At 43.1% G+C, this 27,115-nt stretch overlaps 1 protein-coding gene across 1 annotated transcript; it reads right to left on the reverse strand.

Moving 5' to 3' along the window:
- Nucleotides 1-1,164: 1,164 nt before the first annotated feature.
- Nucleotides 1,165-26,349, reverse strand: LOC146609920 (inactive phospholipase C-like protein 2). The gene is made up of 12 exons (XM_085345726.1): nt 26,001-26,349; nt 17,529-17,630; nt 17,190-17,339; nt 16,821-16,981; nt 15,264-15,732; nt 13,967-15,175; nt 13,357-13,606; nt 12,974-13,260; nt 10,499-10,702; nt 7,645-7,720; nt 1,530-1,639; nt 1,165-1,347 (listed from the first exon to the last, which is right to left on the reverse strand). Exons 1-12 carry the CDS (start codon nt 26,244-26,246, stop codon nt 1,165-1,167), a joined length of 3,447 nt encoding a protein of 1,148 aa, XP_085201852.1. The 5' UTR covers nt 26,247-26,349.
- Between the last annotated feature and the right edge of the window lie 766 nt (nt 26,350-27,115).

A 27,115-nucleotide genomic window follows, 5' to 3' on the forward strand; every position in this document is an offset into this window, starting at 1 on the left:
CCCAGCTGTCATCGCAGCACTCCTCTTGCTTGTGTCATGCGTCACTATAGCTGAAAGCTCCATCAAGTCTTGCAGAAAAACAGAGGCATGCGCACAAGTCATTTAAAAACTAGTTTATTTTCATCCTGGCTGCTGAGGAAGGTAATCGTGAACTGACCTTTTACAGAACTGCTCGAGCCTCATTTATCTACACCAATAATATGTATCTGGAATGTTTTCATTCAGGATCAATAACTTATGTAAAATATTCTTTGCAGTAAAAGGATAGAATTACTTAATAAAATACTGTACAGAGTTTTAAAACACAAACATAACAGTATTAGTTCCCTCTAACCACATATTTACACTTCTGGAATTGATCGTTTTGGTAGGTAACACCGGGTTCATTAGCACAAGCCTTTTTTTTTTTTATGTAAATACAAAAATATAGAATACTGTATGTAAGACCGTAGTAAGATGGCAAAGTGGTGGATTTTTAGTAAGACAAAGGACCTCAAGTTAATTGAATCGAAGTTGAGTGAAGAGCAGCGACTGGGGACCAAAAGACAGGTAATCAAAATCTAGAGAGACAAGAAGAGACTGCGTTGGTCCACAAGTAACGACAGAAGACCTCAAACATCCACACATCCTTTGACAAACTGTTTCTTTTAACTCACACGCAAGCTGTCTTACACACCAATCTGAATTTAATCACTGTGGAGTAAAAGTCACCATCATTTTTTTTCAAAAAGGTTTTGGCTTCTGGTTTCAATCATCCCCTGACCTCAGAAAACATTGCACATAACAAGTGAACATTAAACATTTGGCTTATTTACAGTTTAATACAGTACAAACCGCTCAACCTTGGCTTCAGTAACTACATTCATCTCGGCAGCTTCGCATTTCATTAGTCTTCCCTTGGCTGTGCACCGCCTTCTCTGGCTCGAAGGTTCAGTAACAGGTGAGCTTACAGTGGCTGCGTTTTGAAGACTTGCATTCATCAGTTCTCCTGTTTCTCTTTCTTAATATCTGTTACTCTCTGTAATGCCTACAAAACACTTTGATAGCTTGCCCACTCTGGGAGACTAAGACAGTGTCTCACACACACACAGACACAGACACACACAGAAGTGAAAAGAGTTTTTCACAGCAGCTAGGTGCCCTCTTTTTTTTTTTTTCTACTTGCTATGCCGACTGTCCTCTAGTACTCATTGCAAGTTTTTCATTGTGGCCTCTGCGTGTCTGGGAGCTTGCCCGTCTTAATCCGGCTCTCTCCTTGGTGAGGTTTCCAGCCAGAGCAGCATCACGGACCTGCTTCATGTTCTCCAGGACTTCAGCCTTGGCGTGTTTCAGCAGGTCAGCCTGGCCCTGGGTGTCAGGAAAGATGGGGAACACAAAAATCAGGAGGCAGGGGTTACAAAGAACAAGGGTGAGGGCAGGGAGGTTGAAAGAACAAAGTATGAGCAACCAGCCAGAGGCTGAAACATGTTCTGATACTCTGCCCCGATTGGCTGTTGGGCTTTTTCAGCGTGCATGAGTGTATAACTGACCTTAAGGATGGTGATGTTCCAGCTGAAACGCTCAACTGCTCTGCTGACCTTGGAACCTTTCAGCCCCTCTTTCGTACCCAGGCTTTGCAGTTTTTCGTGAAACTCCATGGCTAGAACGAAAAAGCAAAGAACCACAGCAGATCAGACTTCCATTTAAGTCCAATCTCGTACATTTAAATTTAATTTAAAAAAAATTAAAAAAAGAAGTATATCATCCTTTACAGGAACATGGTGCACTTTTCTCCAAGGCAATCAACATGGCTAACAGGCCATACTAACATGACAACACCTGCTAAACATCTGCACAGTGCCACTGTTGTGAGCATGTTAGCATTTATTTCAAATTACTTCCGTGCCTCAATCTATACTCTCATTATGAAAATAAAAACAAAAATGAATCATGTTAAATAAAATTGTTTTTTTTCCTCCAAGTGAACAACATAATTATCACTGACGCAGTAGCCTTCAGGTCTCCTACTTCCACACAGAGCTGTGTCCAATATGAGAACATTTCATCTGACCTTACTCTGACTTTCTAAGGATGTCATACATAATTTAGCTTACAAACAGAGACAAGCTCTTTTTTTCCCCCACATCATTTGCCGCGCCCCCCCCCCCCAAAAAAAATAAAATAAAATAATGCCCCATCACACCACTTTTTGTTAAGTCATACAGCGAACGAGTGGAGCAAAATCTACCAGGAACACTGAGATAATCATGCTAGGGATGTGCTGGGCATGTCTCGAGTACTAAAGCTTACCTGTTTCACAATCTGACTAAGAGGAAAAAACTGGAATTACACGATTACTACGATTGAATGTCGTAGTGACCTTTTATATTAGATGCCAGCTCTATCCTTTCAAACATCCATCCGTTCAGTTTCTTTAAACCTTCATTATTATTCATTTGGGGGTTATTGAGGGGCTGGAGTCTATCCCAGCTGGGACAATATTGATCATGGCAGATAGTTGCCCCTCCCTGAGCCTGGCCCTGCTGGAGGTTTCTTCCTGTTAAAAGGGAGTTTTTTCTTCCTATTTTCACCAAGTGCTTGGTCACAATGGGTTGTCTGGCTGTTGGGGTTTTCCCTGTATTACTGGAGGGTTTTTACCTCACAATATAAAAGCGCCTTGAGGCGACTGCTGCTGTGATTTGGTGCTATATGAATGTAGCTGAATTTTGGTTAAGATAATCTTTGGTCCACAGCTCGCACACGTTGCTGGCCGGGTTTTATCTTTCCAAAGTGACTGCTGCAGTCAGTTGCTTTGTGTGCTGCAAATTCAGAACTGTAAAAGTATGAGTCTAAACATCAAGCTTGCTTGAGTGCACCCTGCCTTTCTCTGATGGTTTTTTTTTTCCCCCTCTGACACTTGCAGCTACATTTTAACTTGTACTGCATATTTAGCTTCTCACATCACCTTTGCTCGGCTGTCCCCACATTCAATGTTCATATCTGCCCAATGATCTTTGTGCTCTGGGTCAATCAGTGAGTTTCAATATTACATCTGCATAAGCTTAAGCCCCAGAAGATTCTACGCTCACCTTTGGATCGCATTAAGGAGGTCTATTTGACCAACTCTGTCTCTGTTCAGTCAGTAAATACTGATGGCCATTTTTCATTATTCTCAAGCCTGGAGTCTTCTTCCAGGCTTCTTAAGCCTGGAGTTGATGACGTTTTTTTGTACTTTTTTAACAAACCAAATTCTAGAAGACACAGGTGGAGGATGTGTACCTGTGTAATCTTCAAACTTTTGGGGGAAATTAAGTCACATCATACACACCTTAACAGATTAGTGTTAAGGTGTTCATACTATACAAGTATTGACAAAATGCATGATAAACTTTCTTGGCTTTCTGTACAAGCTAAATTATACTATGGCTTACTTGTATTTTTAAAGAAAACAATACTGTTAAACACACCACACTTTTTTTGTGCTCAGTTGCAGTATCCAGATGAAATTCATAATCATGCCACACGATTCTCAACCAACCACAATTTAGTAATTCCTCGTGTTAAAAGTAACTTTTTGAAAAACTCTGTTATATTCAGAGCATCGTTTCAGTGGAATAAGTTGCCTGAGGCAATAAGAGAATTGGCTTCAATTCATAATTTTAAAAATCACCTAAAAGCCTATTTAGGCAGTTTTTAATGTATTTGTAAAAATTGTAGAGGGTAATATCACTTGTAATGGAAATTGTGTATTTTGTTTGAGTGTTTTGTTTTGGTTTTCTGCTTTTATATAATTTTTAATATTCACATGTTTACATTTCAGTATTGTAAAACTTTACTGTAGATCTAATTGTTGTAACATTTTATTTGGAGATATTTGATGGCTTGGGCCCCAGGAAGACTAGCAACCACTGTTGTGGAAGCTAATGGGGTTCCTTATAAATAAACAAATAAACAATAGCCGATTACAAAATGAAACTGCCAGGCGTCTGAGAGACTTGAGAGAGAAAGACGCAGAGAAATTAAGACAGCGTCACAGAAGTCAGGCCGGCAGCTAGTTAGCCTGTGTGCAATGAGTTGTGTTCCTGGCTTCCTCTGGCCGCTCCGGGCCACTGTCCCACTGTTACCATGGAAACCCAGAAGTGGGTTAACATGGGGCACACATCAGTGTGAGCTATCAACAAGAACCCAGACGTTAGACATGCCAAAATGTGGACCACACACACACGCAGAAGAGTGAACAGATTGGGTGCTAGTCTATTTCACCCATCCCTGACACATGATTCTTCCCGGTCAATAAACGTCTGCAAACATGGACACGCACCTGCACACACATACGCTGTCACTGCTCTACATTCACACACACCTACATAAGTTGCCTGAATAATAACCTTTACTGCGTGGTTGCTAGGCAACTCAAAGCCTACGTGCCACTGTAGTGTGCGTGTGCGACTGTGTCTATTTCCCTGTGAAATCAAGCGAAGTCGAGGGTGGGGAGGGGGGTATTTTTCAAGCCAATATTGTTCAGTGTGTGCATACACAGGCAAACAACACTCCCAGATACAGGGTCTTGACCCAGAGATAAAATAGCCTTCAGGGCCAGCCAATCAGCATGTGACAGGTATTTGTCATCGTCACTTTATGTCCTCAGCCTGAACCGTGAAGCAACTGAGATGGAAATGATCCGACTTCCAGCAGAGATCTCGTCAAGAAACGACCGGGCTGTGAGCATCTGATGAAGTGTAAAATCTATACTTCCAGATGTCACACAGAGGCCAGCGCCCTGAGGGAAAAGCAGCTGATCATCTGGGGTTAATGACGGACAAGTTCTCCCAAAATTAGAAAAAAAAGTGGGTATGACTCTATATCCCTTGATGGCGTTTTTCATCTGTGACCGACCTCTCCATACTGGAGGAACAAACTGTACTCCTCCAAATGTTATGCTCCCGCAATTAAGATAATTTTACTACCTAACAACCAATTTAAAGAGGCCCTCAAAGAAGGAAAAATGTTGCTGTTCTCCAATAGTCTTTTTTTCCTGACCCGTTTCTCCTGTCGCCACCCTCTCAGAAGAAATAAGGAGTGAGAGAATAAGTCCAGGACGAATGATCCTGTCCAGTTTGAAGACGGAAAGGAGAAACACAAGAAGAGCAGGTGATAAGACGCGCAAAGCTAGGACTACTGTGTGCAGGCTTCCCTATGAGCCAATCAAACTTTCTTCTGGATTATGCTGTTGTCTTGAGAACTTATTATTTCACACAAAGAAACATCAATGCAGGGAAAGGAGAGAAAAAAAAGTGCCTTTTAAAATCTTAAACTGGGATCAGGATGAGATGAGAGGAAGGTTATTTCTCACAAGCAGAAGTTTTATTGACGATTGATGATTACTGAGATGGGATGGAAAACAAAAAGATAAAAACGATCCATGTCTGGGCTTTACACAAGCATCTGCTTAGAGTCAACCTTTTTCTGTCCTTTGTTTAGATTTTTCATTTAGTTTTTAATCCCATTCATTTGAGCAGGCAAGCCTTGCAGATTCATTTTACTGCTGGATTTGGGGCGATCGTGGCTCAAGAGTTGGCAGTTCGTCTCGTAATTGGAAGGTTGCCGGTTCAAGCCCCGGCTTGGACAGTCTCGGTGGTTGTGTCCTTGGGTAAGACACTTCACCGGTTGCCTACTGGTGTCCAGCAGCCTCGCCTCTGTCACTGCGCCCAGGGCAGCTGTGGCTACAATGTAGCTTGCCATCACCAGTGTGTGAATGTGTGTGTGAATGGGTGGATGACTGAATGTGTAAAGCGCTTTGGGGTCCTTAGGGACTAGTAAAGCACTATACAAATACAGGCCATTTACCATTTACACACATCCGAGAGAGACTAGAATTATATGTGAGGTGTTCACAGCAGCATAAATTGACAGTGCATTTGAATCAGTGATGGAGCATCATCTCTGACAGATGTGAAAATTAACACCCACAAGAATCTTGCTTTCGCTTTTTCTTTGAGGTTTAACTTCTCACCTCGCTGCCTGTGCACTTCAGGGTGTGACAGAAGTGAAACTAGTGTAGCTCGTGAGCAGGAACAGCAGCAAAGCAATAGCTTTTGAGGCTGGTGTTATAATAGTTTCACACTTAACAAAATGTAAGTTACAAAGCATCTAATATACATGTATACCACTAGTGACAGCTGAGAATTCCCCTCCCCAGCACACCCTTAAACTGGAGTGGATTTCCTTTCTTCTCCCTTGGTGTTCTTGTCTCCCTCCCAGCATTCCTTCTAGCCATCCATCTCTCCCATTCATCTTCCCACGGCTTTTGTAACGGCTGATGCAACTTCCAGCCAAGTATCTCTGTCACCAATCATCCCGTGCCCCCCCAAGTGACTGGTTTATGCCTTCTCGCTGCCAACTCCCTCTTCCCAGGCTTAGAGGTGGACCTCCGCCTTTGGGATCACTTGATCACCAGATTTCCTTTGTACACAGGAAGAGCTTTGCTCACAAGATCAGACCTAAGGCTCTGCAGCAGCTCTTTATCAGATGAGTGCAGAAAACACACACTTTAGGGATCTCTCGGCACAGAGTGGCCATCGCTGTACTCGTAACTGCGAAAAAAACAGATGAATATGTCAAATGCAGTTTGATCGCAGAGTCGAGCAGCGGCCCCGAAAACAAGAAAATAAAGTCCAATGGAGGATGTGATGAGTTGTCTGGGAGCAGAGTGGAGGAGTCTGCAAAGTTGTAAACAACATTCATCTCAGTCAAATACTTTGTCTCTCCACTGGAGTGGCCCCAGCTGAACCATCATCTTTCTCTCCGAATATCATTTGACTTGGAGTTTAACTGGAGTCCTCCCTTGTGTGGTTTTTTTTTTTCTATTCATATTTTGCTCAAGGGTGGCATTGGAAAAGCCAACAATTTTTTGCATCATTTCAAACTGCAACATTCTTACAAAGCTCATGGACGCTTTAATATTTAATGTGTACTAAGAGTTCTTTAGAAGGGAAAACAAAAGTGAGACATTTGTAAGCGCAGCTTGTGAAATTCACCGCCTTCAGATTCATACATATATACTGTGAATGTTTATCACTTTTTTTTCCCCCCTTTGCACCAAACCGGTTAACATGTCTAAATGTCAGTCAAGCTGTTTCCTGGGTGACAGCCAGACACTAAAACAGGGTGATGAACGTGATGTGCGTAATGTGTTGTGTGCAGCAATGTGTTTGAGGGGGTTGTTTATGGCCTCTATGACAACAGTCTGGCTAACTAAAGTCAGATGACCCAAGGGATACTGCTGAAGTAAACAAACCTCTGCCAAAGATCACAGAAATGATATCGGCAGGTCAGATTTCATGCCCTTCACTTAACAGACAGATGGGTGATGGATGATGGGAGTTGCACCAATTTAAAATCTCCTCCAGCCAAAATATACACACACAAACTGAGCCAGTATAAAGCCTCATCTAACCTTGTCTAACAGCGGTGATAAGACAGATAAAATATAGTGGGAGAGGAAAGGAAGGGAGCTGACGGTAATCAGCCACTGCAGCCATCTATATAGCACTGCTAAAGAGGCTGTGTGGGAGTATGCTAGAAATATGGAGATAGATTGGTTTATACTCATTACACGCACTCTAGATAGGAGAATCTCATTTAAACGCACGCACGCCTACACACCTGTTGTCTGTATATGCAGGATCTTGTCGTGGATTCCATCTGAGAGCTCCATCACTGCTCTGCTCGCCTGGACCATCTGCAGACAGGGAAGCATCAACATGATTCACATTAAAGAGCATGAAGGAGAAGAAATCACAGAGTTTAACTTTGAAGAAATGTGTCTAATCTGCTGAAGAGGAATATAGTGCACAGCACTGTGCAAAAGTGTTGCGCCACCACTCAGATCTTTAAGTCCTTTAAGATCTTTAAGGACTTTCAAGTCCTCTTGAATAATAGTTCTCCGGATTTTCTTGGATTTTAGATGCTTTTTCATCCATTTTCAGAGGAATGTTTGCTCGTTTGTTAATTCATTTACTTAATCTACTGACCAAGAATTATTGCATTAAGCATCTAACTCAAGGGATGAACCTTGTATCTTTGCAACAACAAGATGATTCCCAAAAAGTGATTAGCCAAAAACTTTTCTCTGAGCATGCTCTGCAGTGTGTCCTTAAAAACTGTTAAGAGACTTTGAGAAATTGAGGGCAAACAATGAACTGGCTTAAAGAAATATGAAAAAAAAAATAATCCAGCCCATCTGCTGTTCTCTGATAGGATGGCTGTTAAGAAGCCATTTTTACAGAAGGGAAACAGGGAGAAAAGGCTGAGGTATGCCAAAACACAGCGGAGGCTCAGTCATGGTTTGGGTCTGCATTTCAATAAGTGGTGTTAGACATCTTGTCAAAACTGATGGAGTTATAAACACAAAAGTATTGCTCCACCATGCAACACAGTCTGGAAAGAGTCTGATTGTCATTCTGAAAAAGGAAACCGTTGCCAATCATCCCAAACACACTGCCAATACAGCAAAAGCATACCTGGATTTAAAAAAACAAACAAACAAACAAACAAACAAAACACATAATGGAAGACTATCGGTCAAGGATTAGCCTCCCCAGACCTCAACATTATTGAATCAGTGTGGGATCATCTTGACAGAGAACAAAACAAGAAGGCAGCCAACATCCATATAAGAGCTTTGAATGTGTCAAGAAACCTGGAGAACTATTCCTGAAGATTACTTAAAGTAATGACAGGAAAACTTACCTAAGAGAGGTCAGACTGTGTTAAAGAATAAAGTTGGACATAATACATTTTGACTTTCAAGCACATTATAATCATGGCCAGATATATTTCTCATTTTCCCAGCAAAATTTAAAGAAATGAGGGCTGACTCAAAACTTCGGCACAGTACCGTCTGTACATACCACACTGTGCACTTCAACTTAAAGAATGTAGTAATAACAATAACAACAACAATAATAACGTGTTGTTCCCACATTTAATGGATGACTGGAAATTGACAGGTGCATGCAAATAAAGTCATCCCCAGACTAATATGGCAGCTCTTTGAACATGACCCCACAAGACAAACACAAAGACAGATAAAACAAGTCGCTTCTTCCTGATCAACTCTCACAAACCCTTACAGGCACCAGAATTGAGGTGTGGAATCCATTTATGTGAACAACATTCAAATCTATGCAAATAGTATTCAGCAACAGCGGGAGCTTTTTCAACTCTGATCTGCTCGGCTGGAAACAAGTGTGGCTAATCGCACGCACACGCACGCACGCACACACACACACGCTTACATCCTAATTCACAAATAGACAGCCTGTGTCTGTGCAGAGGCTAGATGCATAGCATTGACAAGCTGTAGTTAAATTAAGGGGTTACAAATCATTCTGCTAAACATTAATCATGACTCAATAAAAAGAAACCCTTTCATTTTTCTCCATGACAGCAAGTCTCTTTTTCTCATTCACACTTGCGCAGCCTCATTTCATATACTCTCCCGATAGCGCTGCTAACTTTGCAATTCATACCGACTGTCCATCATCCTGCCCGAGAGATTCCCGGGATACATCTAATATGAAACGGGAACAAGTGCACTTTGAGCAAATATCAATTTCAAGAAATAATGTTGCAGGCAGGCAGATGGTGGAAGGAAAAAGAAAGAAAGAAAGAAAAAAACAGAGGCGTAGCGTTCTTCACCACAGCAACACTTTAACACTGCAACACAGGCAAAGCAGTCCACTGAATGCTAGCCCACAGATGTACAAAACCCACTTATGCTGGACAGCCACATTCACAAAGAGACACCAGAGGGACCAAGAGAACGCAGTAACTGCAAGAGATTAATCAGTGATAGAGGAAATATGGAGGGCATTGAAAGATGGCGGCAAAAACCAAAGGGAAAATTATTGAAAGTGTTATATAAAAGCGAGGATGGAAAGAAAGACTCATCCTTTCAGTTACGACACAGGAAAACCCACTCGAACACACCAACTCACCCTGCCTCATTGACTGAATGAAGAGTTAACTTGCAGACCAATTGACCCTGCTTGGTTTTTTGTTTTTTTTTCCTCCTCTCATTGTGTTAGTTTCCACGGGGGAAGTTCTTCTTCAGTGACTGGATTTATTTTTAGACGCCGTTACATAAATTCAGTCAGTTAAACCACTTGGTGAATGAAACTCTGCAGTTCGTTTTGGATGGAAACACAAAGTAGATTTAGGTCAAGGTGAGGATGTCGCCAGCGTGTTTATGAGACTTGAACAAATGGGGATGTTGCCCGCTACATAACAATGAAAAGCTCATGTCGGGTTTCAGAAACTATTGGCTAAAAAGGAAGCTTTTGTTTGGGAGGGGAGCTTTCATTGTCAAGCCAAGCGGTTGGGGGATGACTGATACGTTGCCTTTGTTTGGTCTTTCCTTCCTTTTGATGAATTTCAGATTTATGAGTCACATAGAGCCCTTTATCTGGTGCGAAAACATACAGAATATTAACTGTCAGGTCTCTTCCTTTCTCACCATCTCATAAGTAGAGACAACCCGGCGGAGGACATCAGGCAAAGACCCCTGGGGCTCCAGGGTGGGGTACTGGTCCCGCAGGTCAAACAGTAGTAAAGGCATCCCCTCTGGTTCTGAAACTCTAGAGCTCAGAGCCAGTATGCACTGCATGAGGTTAGCCACAGCCGACACCCCACACAGCTCCCTGAACACTGCTACGGAGTTCTGTTTAAAAGAAAGAAAGAAAAAAAGCAGGAAGGACATGTTTAATCAGTAGCTAAATAAGAATACACGATCTTCTCCTATTCACTGTCCTAATTGGACGAAAAAAAACCAAAAAAAACAGAGGCACTGAATTGCGTGGGAAAAAAAAGACAAGAAAACTAGTGAAATCTCTCCTACACTCTGCGACACAAGTCTGCGACTTGATTTCGTTTCATTCTCTGTCACACACATGCACACCCTACACCCCAAATCCTGCAACAGAGCTATTTGTATTTGATTGCGCTCCTGCTGCTGTGCTGTGGCAGTAGTTCAGAGTGAAATGGAAGCAATCAAGAGATGTGGATGGCCAACAGTCTCATACACATTCACAGAACATGTAATTACTGTTTGGCATAGGGTAACAAAAGGACCCACAGACAAAACTGCCGCTTGGTTCATAAAGGTTAATTCGACCATTAATGAAAGACAATGAAGCTTCTGTGCAAGTTCAACACATTCCCGGGCATTTGGGTTAATAATTTCCTTGCCTGCTTTCTGGGAGCTAATCAGCCTCTGTCCCTGCTGATATAAACCTGAGTGCTCGTCTTTCATTTATCTCGACCTCACCCTGTTCACTCAGAGATCCTCATCCAAGTCTCCAACCTGCTTCAGCTCAACCATGTTGGGACTCTGCCACGTAGTTTCAAGGTTTAAGGTTAACCTCTATTAATAGTTTACAGAGGCTGATAGTTTATTAATCCAACACTCAACTTATAATAAAATTTATTCAACTCTTTCGGTGACCTCGTCACTTGTCCCTCTGCATCGTCAGTCTTCAGCTCTGTTTATCACCTATGTAAGCTTCTTTAGTGCAATGTCAGTTGATATATTTATATCAATATACAGTGTCTTCTTCACTCACTGCTTTGTACTCTCCGTTTTGCATTTAATTATTAGTTATTATTCTCGGACTCTCTTCCACAGCGTGTCTTTTATCCCATCTTCGTTCATTCACCCCCAACCGATCATGGCAGATGCCTCTCTCTGAGCCTGGTTCTTCCAAGGGTTTCTTTCTGTCAACAGGGAGTTTTTTCTTCCTGCTATCACCAAGTGCTTGCTCATAGCGGCTTGTTTGTTGGGATTTTCTCTGGGGTTTTTACCTTACAGTATAAAGCGCCTTAAGGCGACTGTTATCGTTGTTACTTGGCACTATGAAAAATAAATAAATAGAATAAAAATGGGACTGAAGTGAAATATGGATCAACTTATATCTATTAATCTTTAACTGTAATTTAATTTCCTCATGAAAAATACATCAATTTAGTCCTAAGGAATTCCCATGGTTAAAATGCAGAAATTTGCAGGTAAAATAAACAAGTTTACAAATCGGCAGAAAAAAAGCCAACTTTACTTTGTATAGTCAGTTTCCTCCACCACAGCTGGGAGATGCATTTCTCAACAGCAACAGTGCGTAAGATCTTACCACTAGATGTCAACTGATTTCTGTTTTCTTACCCCTCTCAATTCATGTGCCTAATCCTAGCTATGGTGGCTGCTTTAGGACAAATAACTCTGGACACCGTTCACTCGTAGTGAGTGTAGGCTGTCAGTTTGCAATAACAATAACAGCGATATTCAGGTGAGTTGTTGAGGATATCAAACCCTTAGACTCTGATAGCTGCTGCCTCTGCAAGCTGCAATGGCTCTAACATTGATGGACTTGGACACTTAGCGAATAAACACTCATATGATTGACTCATATGTACTCAAACTGTTTATTAGAGACAGCCTAACATTAGCTGGCATAATGTTAGAGTATAACCAGCTGTTGTTTAGCTGGCTAATCCAGAGAGGACAGGGCTGCATGTCTAATCTGCTGACAGTAACTAATCGTGACAATATCGGGAATCAATTAGCATGTTTAGGTACGTTTTCATGTGCTAGAGGCCTGACTAGGAGGAGGAAGGAGTGAGGAATGAGGAGGGAGAGGATGACATTTTATTAAGATTCTGATTCCTGTGTTTTCAGTTCTATGTTGAAAGACGACCCCTTCTCAATTTGTTGGAAGACGTAATTACACCAAGTAATGTATATTTACTATATATGCACGTTCTCGTTTTGTAGAATGACACGTTTTACTTTATTCTTGTTTTCTTCCTCAGCAAGTGTGAACAGATATCGTTTTACACTTCGAGTTCCAAATACCATGAAAATGGCCCAAAAAACACTAAAGCTGATCCCAAACTAAATGGTGACATTGTGCTGGCTGTGTCCAGTAATAGTTTTCCTCACCTGCATGTTTCCCCTCAGATCGGTGGCTTCTCTCAGCAGAGGAGCAGCCATTTTGAAAACTTCATCCACTGCTCGAATTCCCAAGTCCCTCAGAGCTGTATAGTCCCTCCCCTTTCGGGCCTTGCGTACTGACAGACCCCTTTTGTGAGGTTTTCCTCCACCTCTGCGATTGGTAAGGGCCACGTGCACGAACAGCTTGGCATGTGGGAGTTCCTCTCCTGTCAGAGACTGCAGGGGTACATGTCGGTAACCAGGCTGGAGGCACTCCAGAGGTATGGTATACTGACCTGTTGTGGTGGAGAAATCACATACGCATTGATTTCATGGTTGCTACACAGGAGCTGTGGGGCTCATAAATAAGTATAAAACTTGTGCGTACTGACCTATGAATTCATCCCCAATAAAGTCATCATCCAGCACCACAAAGCGAACCATAGCAAGCTCAGGCAGGTTGATCTGGAACTCAAAGCTCTCATCGAAGATTGGGTTGTCTCCATTCTGGCTCACAGTCCTAGTGCGGCGCTCTGTGCAGTCGGCTGGGATGCCATGGATCTCCACATATACATATGGGTCCACCACGTCCCCTTTAGCCCCAGAACCTTTGGGTTTTGGCAGATTCTGGCCGCTAATGACCTGCAAGCGAAAGGTAGATCATTTCATTAACTGTTTCAGTCATTATAAACTTCTTGTTTATAATAAACTAGTTAAGCTAGATTATATGACTTTGCTTGGAAGTAAACGTAGAAGCATGCACTGTCCAACTTAATCCAAAGGTTCAGATGTTTAAATAAGCTTTGCTAGACTGATGGCTTTTTTTAATGCAATGTATGCCATTCTGTCATGTTATGGGGTTCTATTGTTACCCAAAGGAATGAGGGCAAAACTTCAAAGGACAAAGTTCTAATAATAATAATAATTATTACTGCAATGTCAAACATTATAAGAGAATTTTTAGAAAACTTAAACTGCAGTCTACACACTATTCCTGCACACCTTCACGTGGAGCAGCTGCGGAGACACACCAGGCACCGTGTCTCTGGTGTCAGCGCTGAAGTAAGACACCTCCTGCCGCATGATGGCCGGACGCAGAACGTAACCGCAGTTCCCATTCTGCCGGAACCAGGCTGTGTTTAGGTCCATCATCAGTCCTGCTGTCTGAAAATTCATTGACACTATCTGGCAACCGCACTTCCACAGGTCCTGGGGGTTCATGTTGCTCGAGTCAATACGCATAGGGTTGGGGTACACCCGTGACAAGAAGTGCTTGTTGTGGTTGACAAAGTCCCCGGGGTTCTCGCTAGCAAGACGCACTGCTAAAGACTCGTGAAAAGAGCACACCTCCCAAGGTTTTTGGCTTTTGGACGAGGTTGGAAAGTCAATAAAGGTGACAGACTGGCAAAGATTTACTAAGTCCGAGAGCTCCTTCAACAGTTGGAAACGTTTGGGGGGAACGCTCGAAGGACTAGACGTGACAACGATTTTCTGCACAGTGTCCTTCTCACTTCCTCCAGGCGCTGCCCCTCCACTATTAACTGCCTTTATCTTCTGGCACATCTCTGCTCCTTCATCCTCCTCACTTACCTCGCCATCTTCCCCATCAGAACTCGGCACTAGCTTTTTACCCTTTAATAGTATTCGATGTCTTAGGGCATGCGGGGATGGAAGGTATGAAGCCTCTTCATCTGGAGGATCTGTGTACAGCTTCTCCCCTAAAATCCTCATGAGATGCTGCCACATCACTTTCTGCTGTCGAAGCGAACAGTGGTTTTCAACACACAGAATTAACGGGTACTCCGATGCTGCGAAGGCAAACCTTCTGATTGCTTCTAACACACAGTGCAGCAACAGCGGCGGGGAGAGGCTGTGGCCAGTACACACTAGCGGCTCCTCATCTGCACCATCCCAAACATCTAACTCCACGCACCGGCAGCCCATTTTGAGGGCACGAATGTAGCCGGAGATATCCGAGGGGCCTCGAAACTGGTCTTCGATGAGGTAGGTGTTGTGGGACGAGTTGATATAATAGTGAGACAAAGGCTGAGTCATGTCCTGGCATATGATGCTATGCTCTTGGTCAAAGAGGTGGCACTCCGCCGAAGTGAGGTAGCTGGTGAAGCCGTCCAATGACAGGTATCCCTGCTCCCGCCCCTTCTCCGATGGCTCATGAGCCTGGATGAGTTTCAGGCTGGTTTCCTCACTCACCTAGAGGGCAAGAAGAGTAAACAGACATTAGATAGACTAGGATTATATTTGTCCTGAATTTTCTGTGTGATTAAGCTAAGTTACCCACTTGAGCCATGCCCTGCTCAGCCTCAATGAACCTCATCAGGTCTTTGGTGTCCAGGAACTCTTTGTTACTGGAGAACTGCACTAGGAGAAAATAGATCTCAGGACGTGTGCAAAAGTCGTGGAAGACCTCAACGAACTCCTGCTTGGTGACCCGCTCATTTCTTGCCGTTAGCTTTTTGTTTTCGCTGTAGTCTTCAAGTCCAGATCCGTTATCTATCGTAAGCTCGCACATCCTCTCTCTGAGTCTTTGAAGCTCCTTAAACCTGTGCTCCACTTTGCCACTGTTCACCCCGGGGTTCACGCCTTGTATTAGCTTTATAGCCAATTCCAAATGAATCCCTTCTGTCGCGTCTCCCCGTGTGTCCTGGTTAGCAGCAGAGGAGAACAACTGCTCCAGCCAGCCAAGACGAAGACTGTTCTGACTGCTAGCAAGCATGTCGAGGGTATGTTTCCCATACTGCATCAGATACCTAAAGACAGAAAAATGTAGAAGCACTTAAAAAAAGACAAAGACTGAGCTATTGTAGGACACAATATTTTTGGTATAAATGATCAAATCTACAGCACAAACATTTCCATTTTAATTTATATTTCAGACATCTCGCACAGTGCTTGAAATATAAAATACAACTACTGCAGCAGTAAAATCAATTTAAAATCCGCCCATGTTTGACGGCACAAGCTTTTATAAAAAGAAAACTTAAAAGGACTACATAATAAAGGCAACCGAGCAAAATCCCACCATTCATCTCAGTACAATCAATACCAAAAAAGAACAAGATAAAAGAAAAGTGACAAGATATGAAAGTGAACTGGCATGAAAGAAAAACACACTTTGTCTGCTTAACCTTCCCTGCAAGACAAAAATCTCAGTTCAATCACACATTAAATCCTTCGTCAGTTCTTGTTCACCGTAACGTCAGTCAGACCACCAGAGGATTGTTGGGCTTTATTAATAAAAACAGCCCGACTAAAGCATGGATGGAACATGGTGGCCGTCAACATGCACATTGTTTGCAGAGATGGCCAATATTACAGGGATGAGCTGTCTATTACCAAACGTTTGGCTTACAATGAGTGTGAATTACAGGGCACATAGCTTTTGACCTATAATAGACTAGCTTTGCATGATTTAAAATCCAAAATAAGCCATTTTTATCTTGTTAAACCTTGTTAGTTCATTCAATGTCTGAAACAAGCTTGCTTCTCCCTCACCAGGAAAACACTGCTGGAAACAAACTGTGTTGATAGTCTGAAGATGTTGGCTCATAGGGAATACTTACACATGCATATTGAGTGTAGGCATCTTTAATATGAACAAAGAATAAGAAGAAAAACATTTAAATTTATGTTTGAACTAGTCCTTCAGACTAAACTGAGTAACTACAAAACAATAGGCTTAGGATGCTTTATGTAAATTTCACACACAGCTGGTTTTTTATTTATTCACATATTTGTGCTGTCATATGCTGCTTAAGAGGTGGAAAACACACAAGGATTAAAAGCTAAAGAATGAGTGTACAATGTAAAACTGCTCTTTCTTCTTTCTGTGTCTTACCTCAGACCAATAACCCAAATGTTAGCCACCTCTGCAGAGTTGGCAACCAGGTCCAAGCTTTCATAAATGTCTCCATAGATGATGGAGAATGCACAGTCCTCTGAAATCTGGTCATAAACTCCACTGGTGCGGAAGGTCTCCGTGTTACGACCTGTCCGTACCTGGAGTTTGAGACACCCGAAGATGAGGAAAAAAGAGAAGAAGAAATTATGCGAGGTTTAATAAAATCAAATGAACTGTTATCCACCGTATGGAAACGGTTACAAACTTGTACAGCTAATTCATTTTAAAAGGCTTAAGAAGGCATTCGTGAAACAAATCCATGGTGGGCTGATTTAGAAAAGTCTTTCCCTTTTCTTGGACACCGACCTCACGTATAGAGGAGAGAGAGATCCGAGCTTTGTCTGACTCCTTCTTGGATGGCTCCCAGCATAGAGCCTGGAGGCCGGCATCAAGGAGATAGTATCGCTGATAAACACGGGAGTTGGGTCGGATTTTCTTCAGCTCGCTCCCCTCAACCTGGAAACCAGATATGGTTAATCACTCACTAACTTTCAGAGTAGAGCTCAGTCGACTTCAGCCATGTTGGAAAGTAAGACTTTGATCTACCCGAAACCCTTGATGCATGGATACTACCTTAGATATATTTCATGTACAGCTATGTAAAGCTTATATTTTATGTAAAGGCTCTCACGGTAGCTGACCCACCATCGAGTGGATGCAATCAGAAGCACTGCTGATCTTTTTCTCTGACAGACTGCTGCTGAAGGACACAGTCTTCTTCTTCTCCCGACCAGCACGTGATCCATCCTGAAAAGGAGGGGGAGAAGAAGGATGTGACAGATAAAGAGGAGGAGGAGAAGAAGGGGGTGTAATAATAATAAGAAAAATGACTCAGGCAGACAGCGATCCCTCTGAAGAGTACTCTTTGCTTAGTCATGACAACAGTTTTTCAGCGTTGAATGGATCACAAAGGATTAAAATACATATTAGCTTATATAACCAAACCTAAATGAGATTATTGGGTCTACCTCATAGAGCCACCTCCTCCCAATTTGTTATTGTTCTTCCTGATACCAGGCTAAAAGCCTTTGCTCGTTCTTGCCCTTCACCATTAATCACACCTGACTAGACGGAAGCAGCAGGCTCCAGCATTCTAATTCTGCCCCTCCACAATGACACAGGCCGACCCAATCGGTTTATCTGAGCACACCATCACAGCTCATCCATCTGATTTATTGACCAATCAGATGTCGCCCCCGCAAAGAGCCTCATGCTTGCAGATAAGAGCATATATGTGGGCAAATATATTCAATAATGGATATACTAGTCCTGATTAAATGAAATCAGAGACTTAATTGACGCTCCAAAGAGGAGCAGGATAACTTAATTACAGCTGAGTAGCCTGACTGAGAACACCCACAAACTCAACCTGCTGGTGACTCTCAGAAGCAAGGAGGCAAAATGTAATTGATGAGAAATAGAACATTATAGCACTGCAATTACCCATAAATTTTTAATTAGAGATTATTGTGTCAGTGATTGTTCCTTAATTTATTTAATCAATATTTTATGCCCTTAAAGTGGACCTACTATCCTTTGCCTTATTTATGTCTTATACATATATTGTTATAAATGATAAATGGACTGAAAGTTATATAGATCTTTTCTACTGCAAGCCTCATTCACCAGTTTATATGCACATTCACACAAGCACTTTTGTCTGTACCAGAACATTTGTTCAAACACATATACGCTGATAGCTTCAGTACCTTGCCCACCATAGTGGGCATGTCAAAATACTGGAGTACCCGAGGGAATCGATCCACCGTCTGCTGGTGGATGAACTGCTCTACCTCATGATCAGCAGCACTATGGTGGATAAACATGACCACAGTTCCAAATGGTGCAATCATCACATGTGGAAGTATTCCCTATAAGTAAAAAAAAAAAAGCTTCTTAATTTGGATGATGCCTCATGATCCACAATTAGAACTGATCTCCTTAATATGGCAAAAAGCTTTGGCTGTTAGCACAGCAAACCTTCTGTTTGCAAGGGACAGCCAATCATAAAGGTCGTGTTAAAGGGAGGGGGTAAAATGGCTTGGTTTGGAAATTGTTCATGTAGTAATGGTTACAAGGTTAGCTTTGCATGATTCACATTTCAAAGTGGAAACTGGAATTCTGCAAAAAGACCAAAACTAAATAAAGAAATAAATCAAAATCCGTTAATTCATACCATTTTTAGCTGTTAACCAAGTAATTAACCAATTTAAAGTATGACGCTGAGGTGCACAAGAGCAATATCCCTGTCTGAAAGAGTGATACATTTGCGAGGGTTGTTTTGAAACAGTGAACAAATCAAAGCAGCACAGAGGAAGATCAAATCCAGCACTCTGTTGGTCCATAGCTAACAAGCAAACAATCCTTAATTTATTTATTAATTTATTTTTAAATACAAGCTTTTTAAATACAAGTCTAACAGATTGCTGCTTAGCAGCATAATGTTTTCGCATTCAGAGCAAATATATGTGAATATTGATCGGCGGCTGATGAATCCCTACTCATCTGCACAACTCTGGTTTCATTCAAATAAGACTTCATATGAACCTCGAGAGCACTTGTGTCTTTTATGAGGGGAGAGAGAGGCGGCACTTGATATGAAGGAAACCCAGCGGACATGAAAGGCAAAAAGAGATAAGAGAGAGAGGGCAGAAGGGGGGGAGGGAGCTGCGTTTCATCTGAGGAATATGAATGAACACGTGATAAAGGGGGGTGGGCATAATTAACAGAGGACGAAGACGCTCCCCTCAGACGGAAAGAAGGGCACATAACCATCCCAAATCCTCACAGAATCAATCGCCTCATTAGGACAGGAAAGTGTTTCCAATCACAATAACTCTTTTTTTTTTTTTTTTGAGTCACTTTAATGAGGGAGTGCTCTAAAAATACCCCTGGTGCCTGCAGGGATGATACAGGGAGCGAGAGGGGGTGTGGAGGAGATGCCCTTCCAATATGAAAACTACAGAATGAAAAAGAAAAAATTAAACTCTCTGATTTCGTTTTCTTGTTAAAAATCCCACACCCCTGTGCACCGTTGCACCAACACCTCTAAATTTAACTCAGTTAGAAAGACTCAGATGCATCAGCAGGGGGGAAATCTGAAAATCAAACCAAGATTCTGTCTTGTTAAAATAATTCATTTGGAAAAACTGGCAAAGTTCCCAGTGACCCAGAATGAGGCACGGCAAACAAAAATGGAGATGGATGCACCTTCACACAGCAGTTTGGAGGACCACCCGATCATTCACGAATTTCTTTTCGCCGTCATGCACTGCACTGACAGGCACAAGAGACTTATGATGGCCTCAATGTGCATCACTTCCTGTCTGTGGCATTACCAGTAAGGGTCTCTCTGTGGTTGGATCTGCACCCAATTGCAGTGCACATATTACCCATCATCATTACCTCTACTGACATTTGCACGTCACTTGACCACTAGCAAAACTCGAGATTGCGACAAACTAAATCCTTGCCATGCTTTGCAAAAAGCTGTGATTGATCACCCCTGTTATCCTCTGACATAAATTACTGACAGAAAGAGACAAAGAGCTTAAACATCAAACCACCTAGCACTGACGTCAGGAGCTAAATAAATTATTTTGGCAAGATAAAACTGGAGGGCACATTTTAACCCCGCAAGTGGATAAACAACTGAATAAAAATGCAAATGCAAACACATCAATTTTTCTTACAAGAAAAAAAATAAATAAAAGAACATGCATGCTATTAAATCAGACTGGAACACCCAAGGACACGGAAAACAAACAAACAAAAAAAACAAGTTCTGCCTCCATTCCCGTATAAGATTTCCCATTTACTTTGTACTTCTATACTGCATGTCTCAGTCTGCTTTTTTTTTCTCACACACAGAGATGAGCCTCTAAAACCACCAACTGCGCTTCAAAACAGGAAGCCTGTCAGCCCGTCACAGAGAGTTTCCTGTGGGCTCCACCAAGACTTGAGTAAAGTGACGATAGAGAGAGACAGAGCGGAAAAAAAAAATAACGTGTGAAACCCTTCTACTTGATATGGTTATTTTTAGGTTTAACAATGTGACCAACAAGTCATGAACATGACTATGAAGAAACTGATCTCTCATAATGTTGCAATACCAGCCATGCAGACTAACAGTCTTTCTTAATTGTTCAACTATTGACACGTTAACAGTCATTTGCAGTTGTCCTTCCACGCTGCACGAAAAGTAGGAAAAGGGTAGGGTTGCTCACATGGGCAAGATGCATGAAGTGAATATCTATTGTACCATATGGGCTTTAAAAGCAGTGAAAGTGTTGGAGTTTCCTCCTGAAACCAAAAACAACTGATTAAAAAAAAAAAAGTTTTTAAAAAAAAAAAGAGTCACGAGAACCAAAACTGCAAATTCACTGACATTTAATACCAAAGCAAAAATGAGGCTTTGTCTGCAAGTTTTTAATTGTTCAAACTACACAAAAGATTACTGCAGATAGATTCGGATTATCATGAGACTACGAGATTACTGATGTCCCTGTTAGGATTTCGACACTGACCGAACAGATGGAGAAATCCGGGATGGATGGATGGACGAATACAGGGATAGATAGATGGAGAGTGAGAGAAATGGGAGGAACTGGGTGGCAGAGCACACTAGAGGCAGTTTTTAGGGAAGGACACAGAGTACAAGAGACGTTACAGCAAATTCTAGCTAACACAGGAAAGAGGAAGCAGATAAACTTCTGAAAAATAAGTGCAAAGAGAAATAGATAAAGATGTTCTCTAGCTTGATTGCTAAATATCGTCAGTGCACACGATCAGAGGATTTGCACTTGGTCTCCCGCAGGGTTCAGGACGCGGTGCAGCACGGTGTTTTCATTAGTCAGAAGAAGAAGAAAAAAAACGAGTGCATTGTGTCATGTATGAGCTTGCGAGATGACATAGCTGGTACATCATACTAGCAGGATGAAGATGTAGGTCATCAAAGGAAGTTGCCTTTGATTTGTTAAATGAGACAGAAATAGAATGAAAGACGGCTGTTTAAGTGAGAGGAAAAGAATAGAGGAGTGAAAATTGGAAAGGGGTCCTGCCTCCGGACTGTTTGACAGTGGATTATGGACTCTTAATAGCATAGATTTTTTTTCCCTCCAAGAGACTTTTACCCTGGAGCACCGTGCAACCAGGGGGGCCAAGGATGTGATTTAGAACCACATTAAAATGGGGTGAATAACAGCTGGTTTTCTAATGAAAGGATTGTTTATATTTTTCATGTATATGGAGACGTTGGTTGTTTTTTTTTGTTTTTTTTCCAATCAACAAAAGAGACTGAACCGCTCTTGCCTTAACTGATGATTTAAACAGTTGCACATTGCTGCACTAATCAGGCCAATTCTTCATGCATTAAGGCAGGCTAATCGCACGCTGATCTCGTGTTCACATGCTTGGTATCTGTATGTTGGGTGGGGTGATGGGTGTCGGGTGCACATGTGTGGCCACAACAGAGCCCAGGACACTGGAGATAAATAGAGCAGACAAAGCAGCGTGTGGTCAGCTCTGTCTGAGGCTCCATGTATGGGAAAATGTGGCGAGCCTTCGCAGTAACTCAGCTGCTCGCTCTGACTATGAACGCCTGCCCTTGTGGCAAGAAGAGCAGCAGATGCTCTTTTACGCTTAGAACCTTTTGAAGTCCCATGTGCGCGCACACACACACACACACACACAAAGTGAAACAAGCAAAAGGTTGACTTGAAAAAGGTCACCTTGTCAGAGAGATAACCACAATTTCAGCTGACAAACGTCAGAGACGCATTTACTGAAGAAAGAGCGGGTCCGTTAATACCAAGAACAGGCTGCTGAGGATTAAGTCGGGCAACACCTGCAAGCGCATAGCCAAGTGAGTTTCTCACGTAACTCATCAGCACCTGTCGCTGCACTTATATGGGGTCCTTTTGCAACGAATTTAGAGTGCATGTGTGGAGCGGTTAAAGCTATGAGCTGTCAGCTATTAGGGAGACTGTCCTGCAGCTCCGTCACAGTCAGTAGGAAGCTTGATCCCCTCCTCGTGCTGTGCAGGGTCATGCTTATGCAGGCTGAAGCGGTACAAAGCTGACTAAAGATGTTGATGTGAACTGTGCTCGGGGGCTCACACTCACTCCATCAGCTATCCTCCCCAGCTGTGTTCACCTCCAGCAAATGCTGCTCCCTCAGTTTGAAAAACATGCAGTGACACGCACGTTCCAGGCACACACCCGGATCACACCACTGAACGTGACCACGGTAGAAAATACAAATAATGTGTATACACACACTCTATACACCAGCCAGCCACAACATTAAAAAACATTTTCAGGTGACATTTACAAAGCGATATGCTGCTGGGAAACCTTGGATTCTGGCAATAAAGCCAGATGTTACCGTGATACACACCACCCATCAAGACATTGGTGCAGATCAAGCAGAGTCCTCGTGGTAATGATGCTCACTGATGGCAGCAGTCACCGCCTACTGCAAAGTGCCCATGGCGTTAAACCAGCCCCCCATCTCCCCAAACCCACATATACGAACATCCAGACGTACAAACAGAAGCCACGGCATGCAGAAGCCAAAGTATCTGCTGCTAGAACACCCCCACTGGTCCTGTCTCCATGCACCCAAGAGGTCATCGATGCTTTGGCAACACATGGGGGGGGGGGGGGGGGGGGGGGGGGTTCACAATATATCAGGTAGGTGGAACTAATTTGTTGTCTTTATGAGAGCTAAGCTACAAAAGCGATACCAACCTCCTACCTGACTGTTACAAATTACACCTGGAACCTGGGGAGCTGTTGCTTTTTGCTTTCAGTGTTTACGCAAGGCCGAGACGACCATTATTCAGGCTTAATAGATATACGAGTGCTGTCTGTCTTCTAATATAATGCTTGGCGAGAAAGGAAGAGTAATCCAAAATGTCAAATGACTCCTTTACTTACTCAGACAAGTGTAAGTGTTACAACACACTGCATAATTTATAAATGCAGAGGAAAAGCAGTTCATACAAAAAGAAAAAGGAAAAATCTTTGAATATATACAGTTTGTACAGGACTGCAGTATCCACACATACGCCTTGTGTCATATTAAACACACACACACTCTCACAAACATGCAGCAACACTTTCCGGGTGTTTTCTAAAGTTATGTTGGCATGAATAATGAGTGAAGAGGAAAGCAGATATCAGCTGTGCCAAGCTGTATTTTACTAGAAGGCAGGTCTGTGCAAGTGTGCGGTGTTTGAAACTCGGAGACTACCTGATGTTATCTACATCAAGATGAACTCAAAGCAGGCATAAACTCCTGATCATGCACATAAGAGCATGGCAGGGAAAAAAATGGATTTGCAGGTGGAATAAAGCCCACACTGAGGAATTACAGTTGCCGAGACCTCCTGATACTGCAGCCGAAGCTACTGCGAACATACAAACGCAGGACACGAATCCCTGACTCCTGTTAAAACCGCTCTGGAATGTCATGCTTCCTGTTTATCTACCTACATACCACCCAGACTCCTGTTGTGAGCAATTCTGTGTTTTGCCATAGTCAAGCAAACAAGTGTTGTGTGGTGCTGTTGTGCTGACAGATGCACTCATAACCCCTCGCTTTTCTTTTTTTTTTGCATCCCTCTGAAACCTATAAACGCGAGCACCGAATCGTGATCGTTTTTTGCTTTGACACAAAGGAGGCATGTGATGCGTACAGCGAGCTTTCCCACGCTGTCCTTCATCACCATCCATTGTAGCAGCGGGTCAGAGGGATGTCCTGGAGCCATTAAACATCACACATCAAACGTGGCGCTGTGTATCAGGTGTGGCCCTCGCCAGGAGGTATTTGGACAACATTTGCGACCCACAATGAAGCAAAGAGATTTTTTTTTTTTAATGCTTTGTGTCAAGCTGGCCACAGCGTCCAGGGTAACAGAAGAAAGACAGGAGCCGGCCTGCGTGTGGGCGAGGAAGTGAGAAACATTTGCCTGTGTGTGTGCAGTGAAAGTGACTTGTCATAACCAACTGTTCATGACTTAATAGCAATATTGCAAAACGAACTGTGTGAGGAAATTGGCCAACAGGCTGGCATCCTGTCTTGCTGAGTTACAGCCAATGGTACTCGGACGATGGCATGTGCAAATAATCAAGTCCTTACAGGCAGCAGCTCTAGAGACAAGTAGCAACTGGAGATCAATACGAGACCTCCCACGGGTCTAGAGGGAGGCCTAAAACCATAAAAGGACAAACTCAGGGGATAACTCATTAATTAGATGTTATTGATCTGGCAATATCTGAAACGCTGTTCCAGTGGGGTGGGTGTGGGTGTATTGGGGGGTATGATTAAGTCTGGAGGCTTTCATTCAATAAACGTTTGCTCGCGTAGACACTCAGGTAAGTGTGGGCAGAGCGGTTAATTGAACATGGGGTGGGGGGTCTTGTAGTCTACTGTGGGCCACAGAGGATGGAGTGAATGTAATTTCCCATTTTAATCAAAGGCTGCAGCAGGTGGTTTCACCTATTAGCTCCTACTCTGGTCTTGCACTGACAGGATGCCTTTAGGTAACACTGCTTGAAGCTGTATGGCAAAGCAAATTTGGAACTGTGAGCAAGTTTTGGTTTGAAGTCGTGGGCCCAAAGGGCAACACTTGTCCTCTAAATATGTGACACACACACACACACACACACACACACACACAATCATCTCCAGTGTGACAGGAACTAGCCTGATGTGCATCTTAATGCACAGCATGCCTTCATCCAGCAGCACACACGAGGTGAGATGAGGGGCCTGATTGTTGCCTATTTGGCACACACGGTCAGGAAGTTAACAGAATGTGTCACAATGCAGCGTAACAGTTTATTTCCAGATTACAACTTGATTCTATCGAGTAGTGTTGGCGAGATATTCTTTGGTGATAAGTCGCCACATCTGCGCACGGCTCACTTAAATCAACAACAACACAGTATCAGCGTGGCGTTTCTGCACTGCTGGTCGTGATGCTCTCTAATTCAAGTGCTTTGCGCTATATGAGACATGCTTTCGGTGTTTTCTGGAGTTGCAACAGTTTGCATCCCCCCCCCTCCAATAAGGAAGATGAGCCGTTTTCTGCTGATGAAACTGGTGGCCTACCTTGATCAGACTGCTGCGTCGAGGGATTGGTTTAGCAGCTGAGTCTGGACCCGTGCTCTCCCACTTCGGAGACTCGCAGCTGGAATCGTTCTGGACCTTCTTGCCGGCGTTTGGCACGCTGCAGCTGCCGTTCGACACAGGCTCTCCTCGGTGCGTCTCCAGGCTCGTTCCGGTTCCCCCTGACGCAGCTTTACAGCCAGCAACCGGTGGACCGACGGCGCTCATGTTTTCTCCAAATTCTGCCATGGTGTCACTTTCGGGGTTTTTTCCGTTTTCCTAGCTTTCATGAAAGCAGCCGAGCTTCCAACAGCGACAGCGATACACACTGACACAGCCGTGCCATCGTGTTACGTGAACGATCGGCGACCGTGCGCCTAAAGACAGCGGAAACTTCTCTCTCTCTCTGTTTCACTCGTGCTCTCTTTCTTTTTCTCACAGCCGCTCGCGCGCTGAGGGGCGAGGCGACAGGAGGGACAGCAGTGACAGACACACCTTCAGACCTTCGCCTACTGCAGCTCTCACATCTCGCCGACAGCTGGATGTGTGCTTGTGTTCAGGAAATTTTAGATGCAGCTGGGCCGGCCCGCTCCGCCCCACCTCTCCACCACGCCCACCACCATCTCCTCCCCTTACTCCTCCACGGAGTGCTAAATCTTAAATGAGAGCACTGTGTCACACAATTGTGCAAACTATTTATGATTTGTTTTTATTTCGTGTCCAGACTTGATCCTTTGAAGCTAGATACGCGCGCGCGCTAATAAAGTCGTCACGTGTCGATAATCTCGGGGGCGGGTTTTTTTGTTTTTTTGTTTTGGGGGGTTTTATGCTTTTTTTCGTCCTTCCCAAGAAACGAGGCTCACATAATGCGCTTTTTGTTTCATACTTGTTTTTTGTAAATAATCAGCTTTATGCGTATTCACAACTTCTGGGTTGTGAGAAACTCCCATTTTGCCATTTTAGAAAACCTGTTACTGCAGTTACTGAACAGTTGCCACTGTTTTCAGTAGCCTTGTTATGATTTAATGTACCAGCTCTATGTAACTGTCCGTGTGGCTGATAATGCATTAGCTTGACTTTAAAGTGCAGCGGCATATCCTCTTGATCACCCAGATTTA

This window comes from Diplotaxodon limnothrissa, linkage group LG22 (genome assembly GCF_057381915.1).
Source record: "Diplotaxodon limnothrissa isolate DT_005_m linkage group LG22, D_limnothrissa_male_GT1.1, whole genome shotgun sequence".
Classification (NCBI taxonomy): Eukaryota; Metazoa; Chordata; class Actinopteri; order Cichliformes; family Cichlidae; genus Diplotaxodon; species Diplotaxodon limnothrissa.

Bases quoted from the DNA above. Each gene is read 5' to 3' on its own strand.
- LOC146609920 (XM_085345726.1), bottom strand. From the start codon at position 26,246: ATGGCAGAATTTGGAGAAAACATGAGCGCCGTCGGTCCACCGGTTGCT. The intron at 15,733-16,820 runs GTAAGACACAGA...TTCTGTCTTTAG, and splicing joins ATTTGGGTTATTGGTCTGAG to GTATCTGATGCAGTATGGGA. The intron at 15,176-15,263 runs GTGGGTAACTTA...CTTGCCCTCTAG, and splicing joins CTGAGCAGGGCATGGCTCAA to GTGAGTGAGGAAACCAGCCT.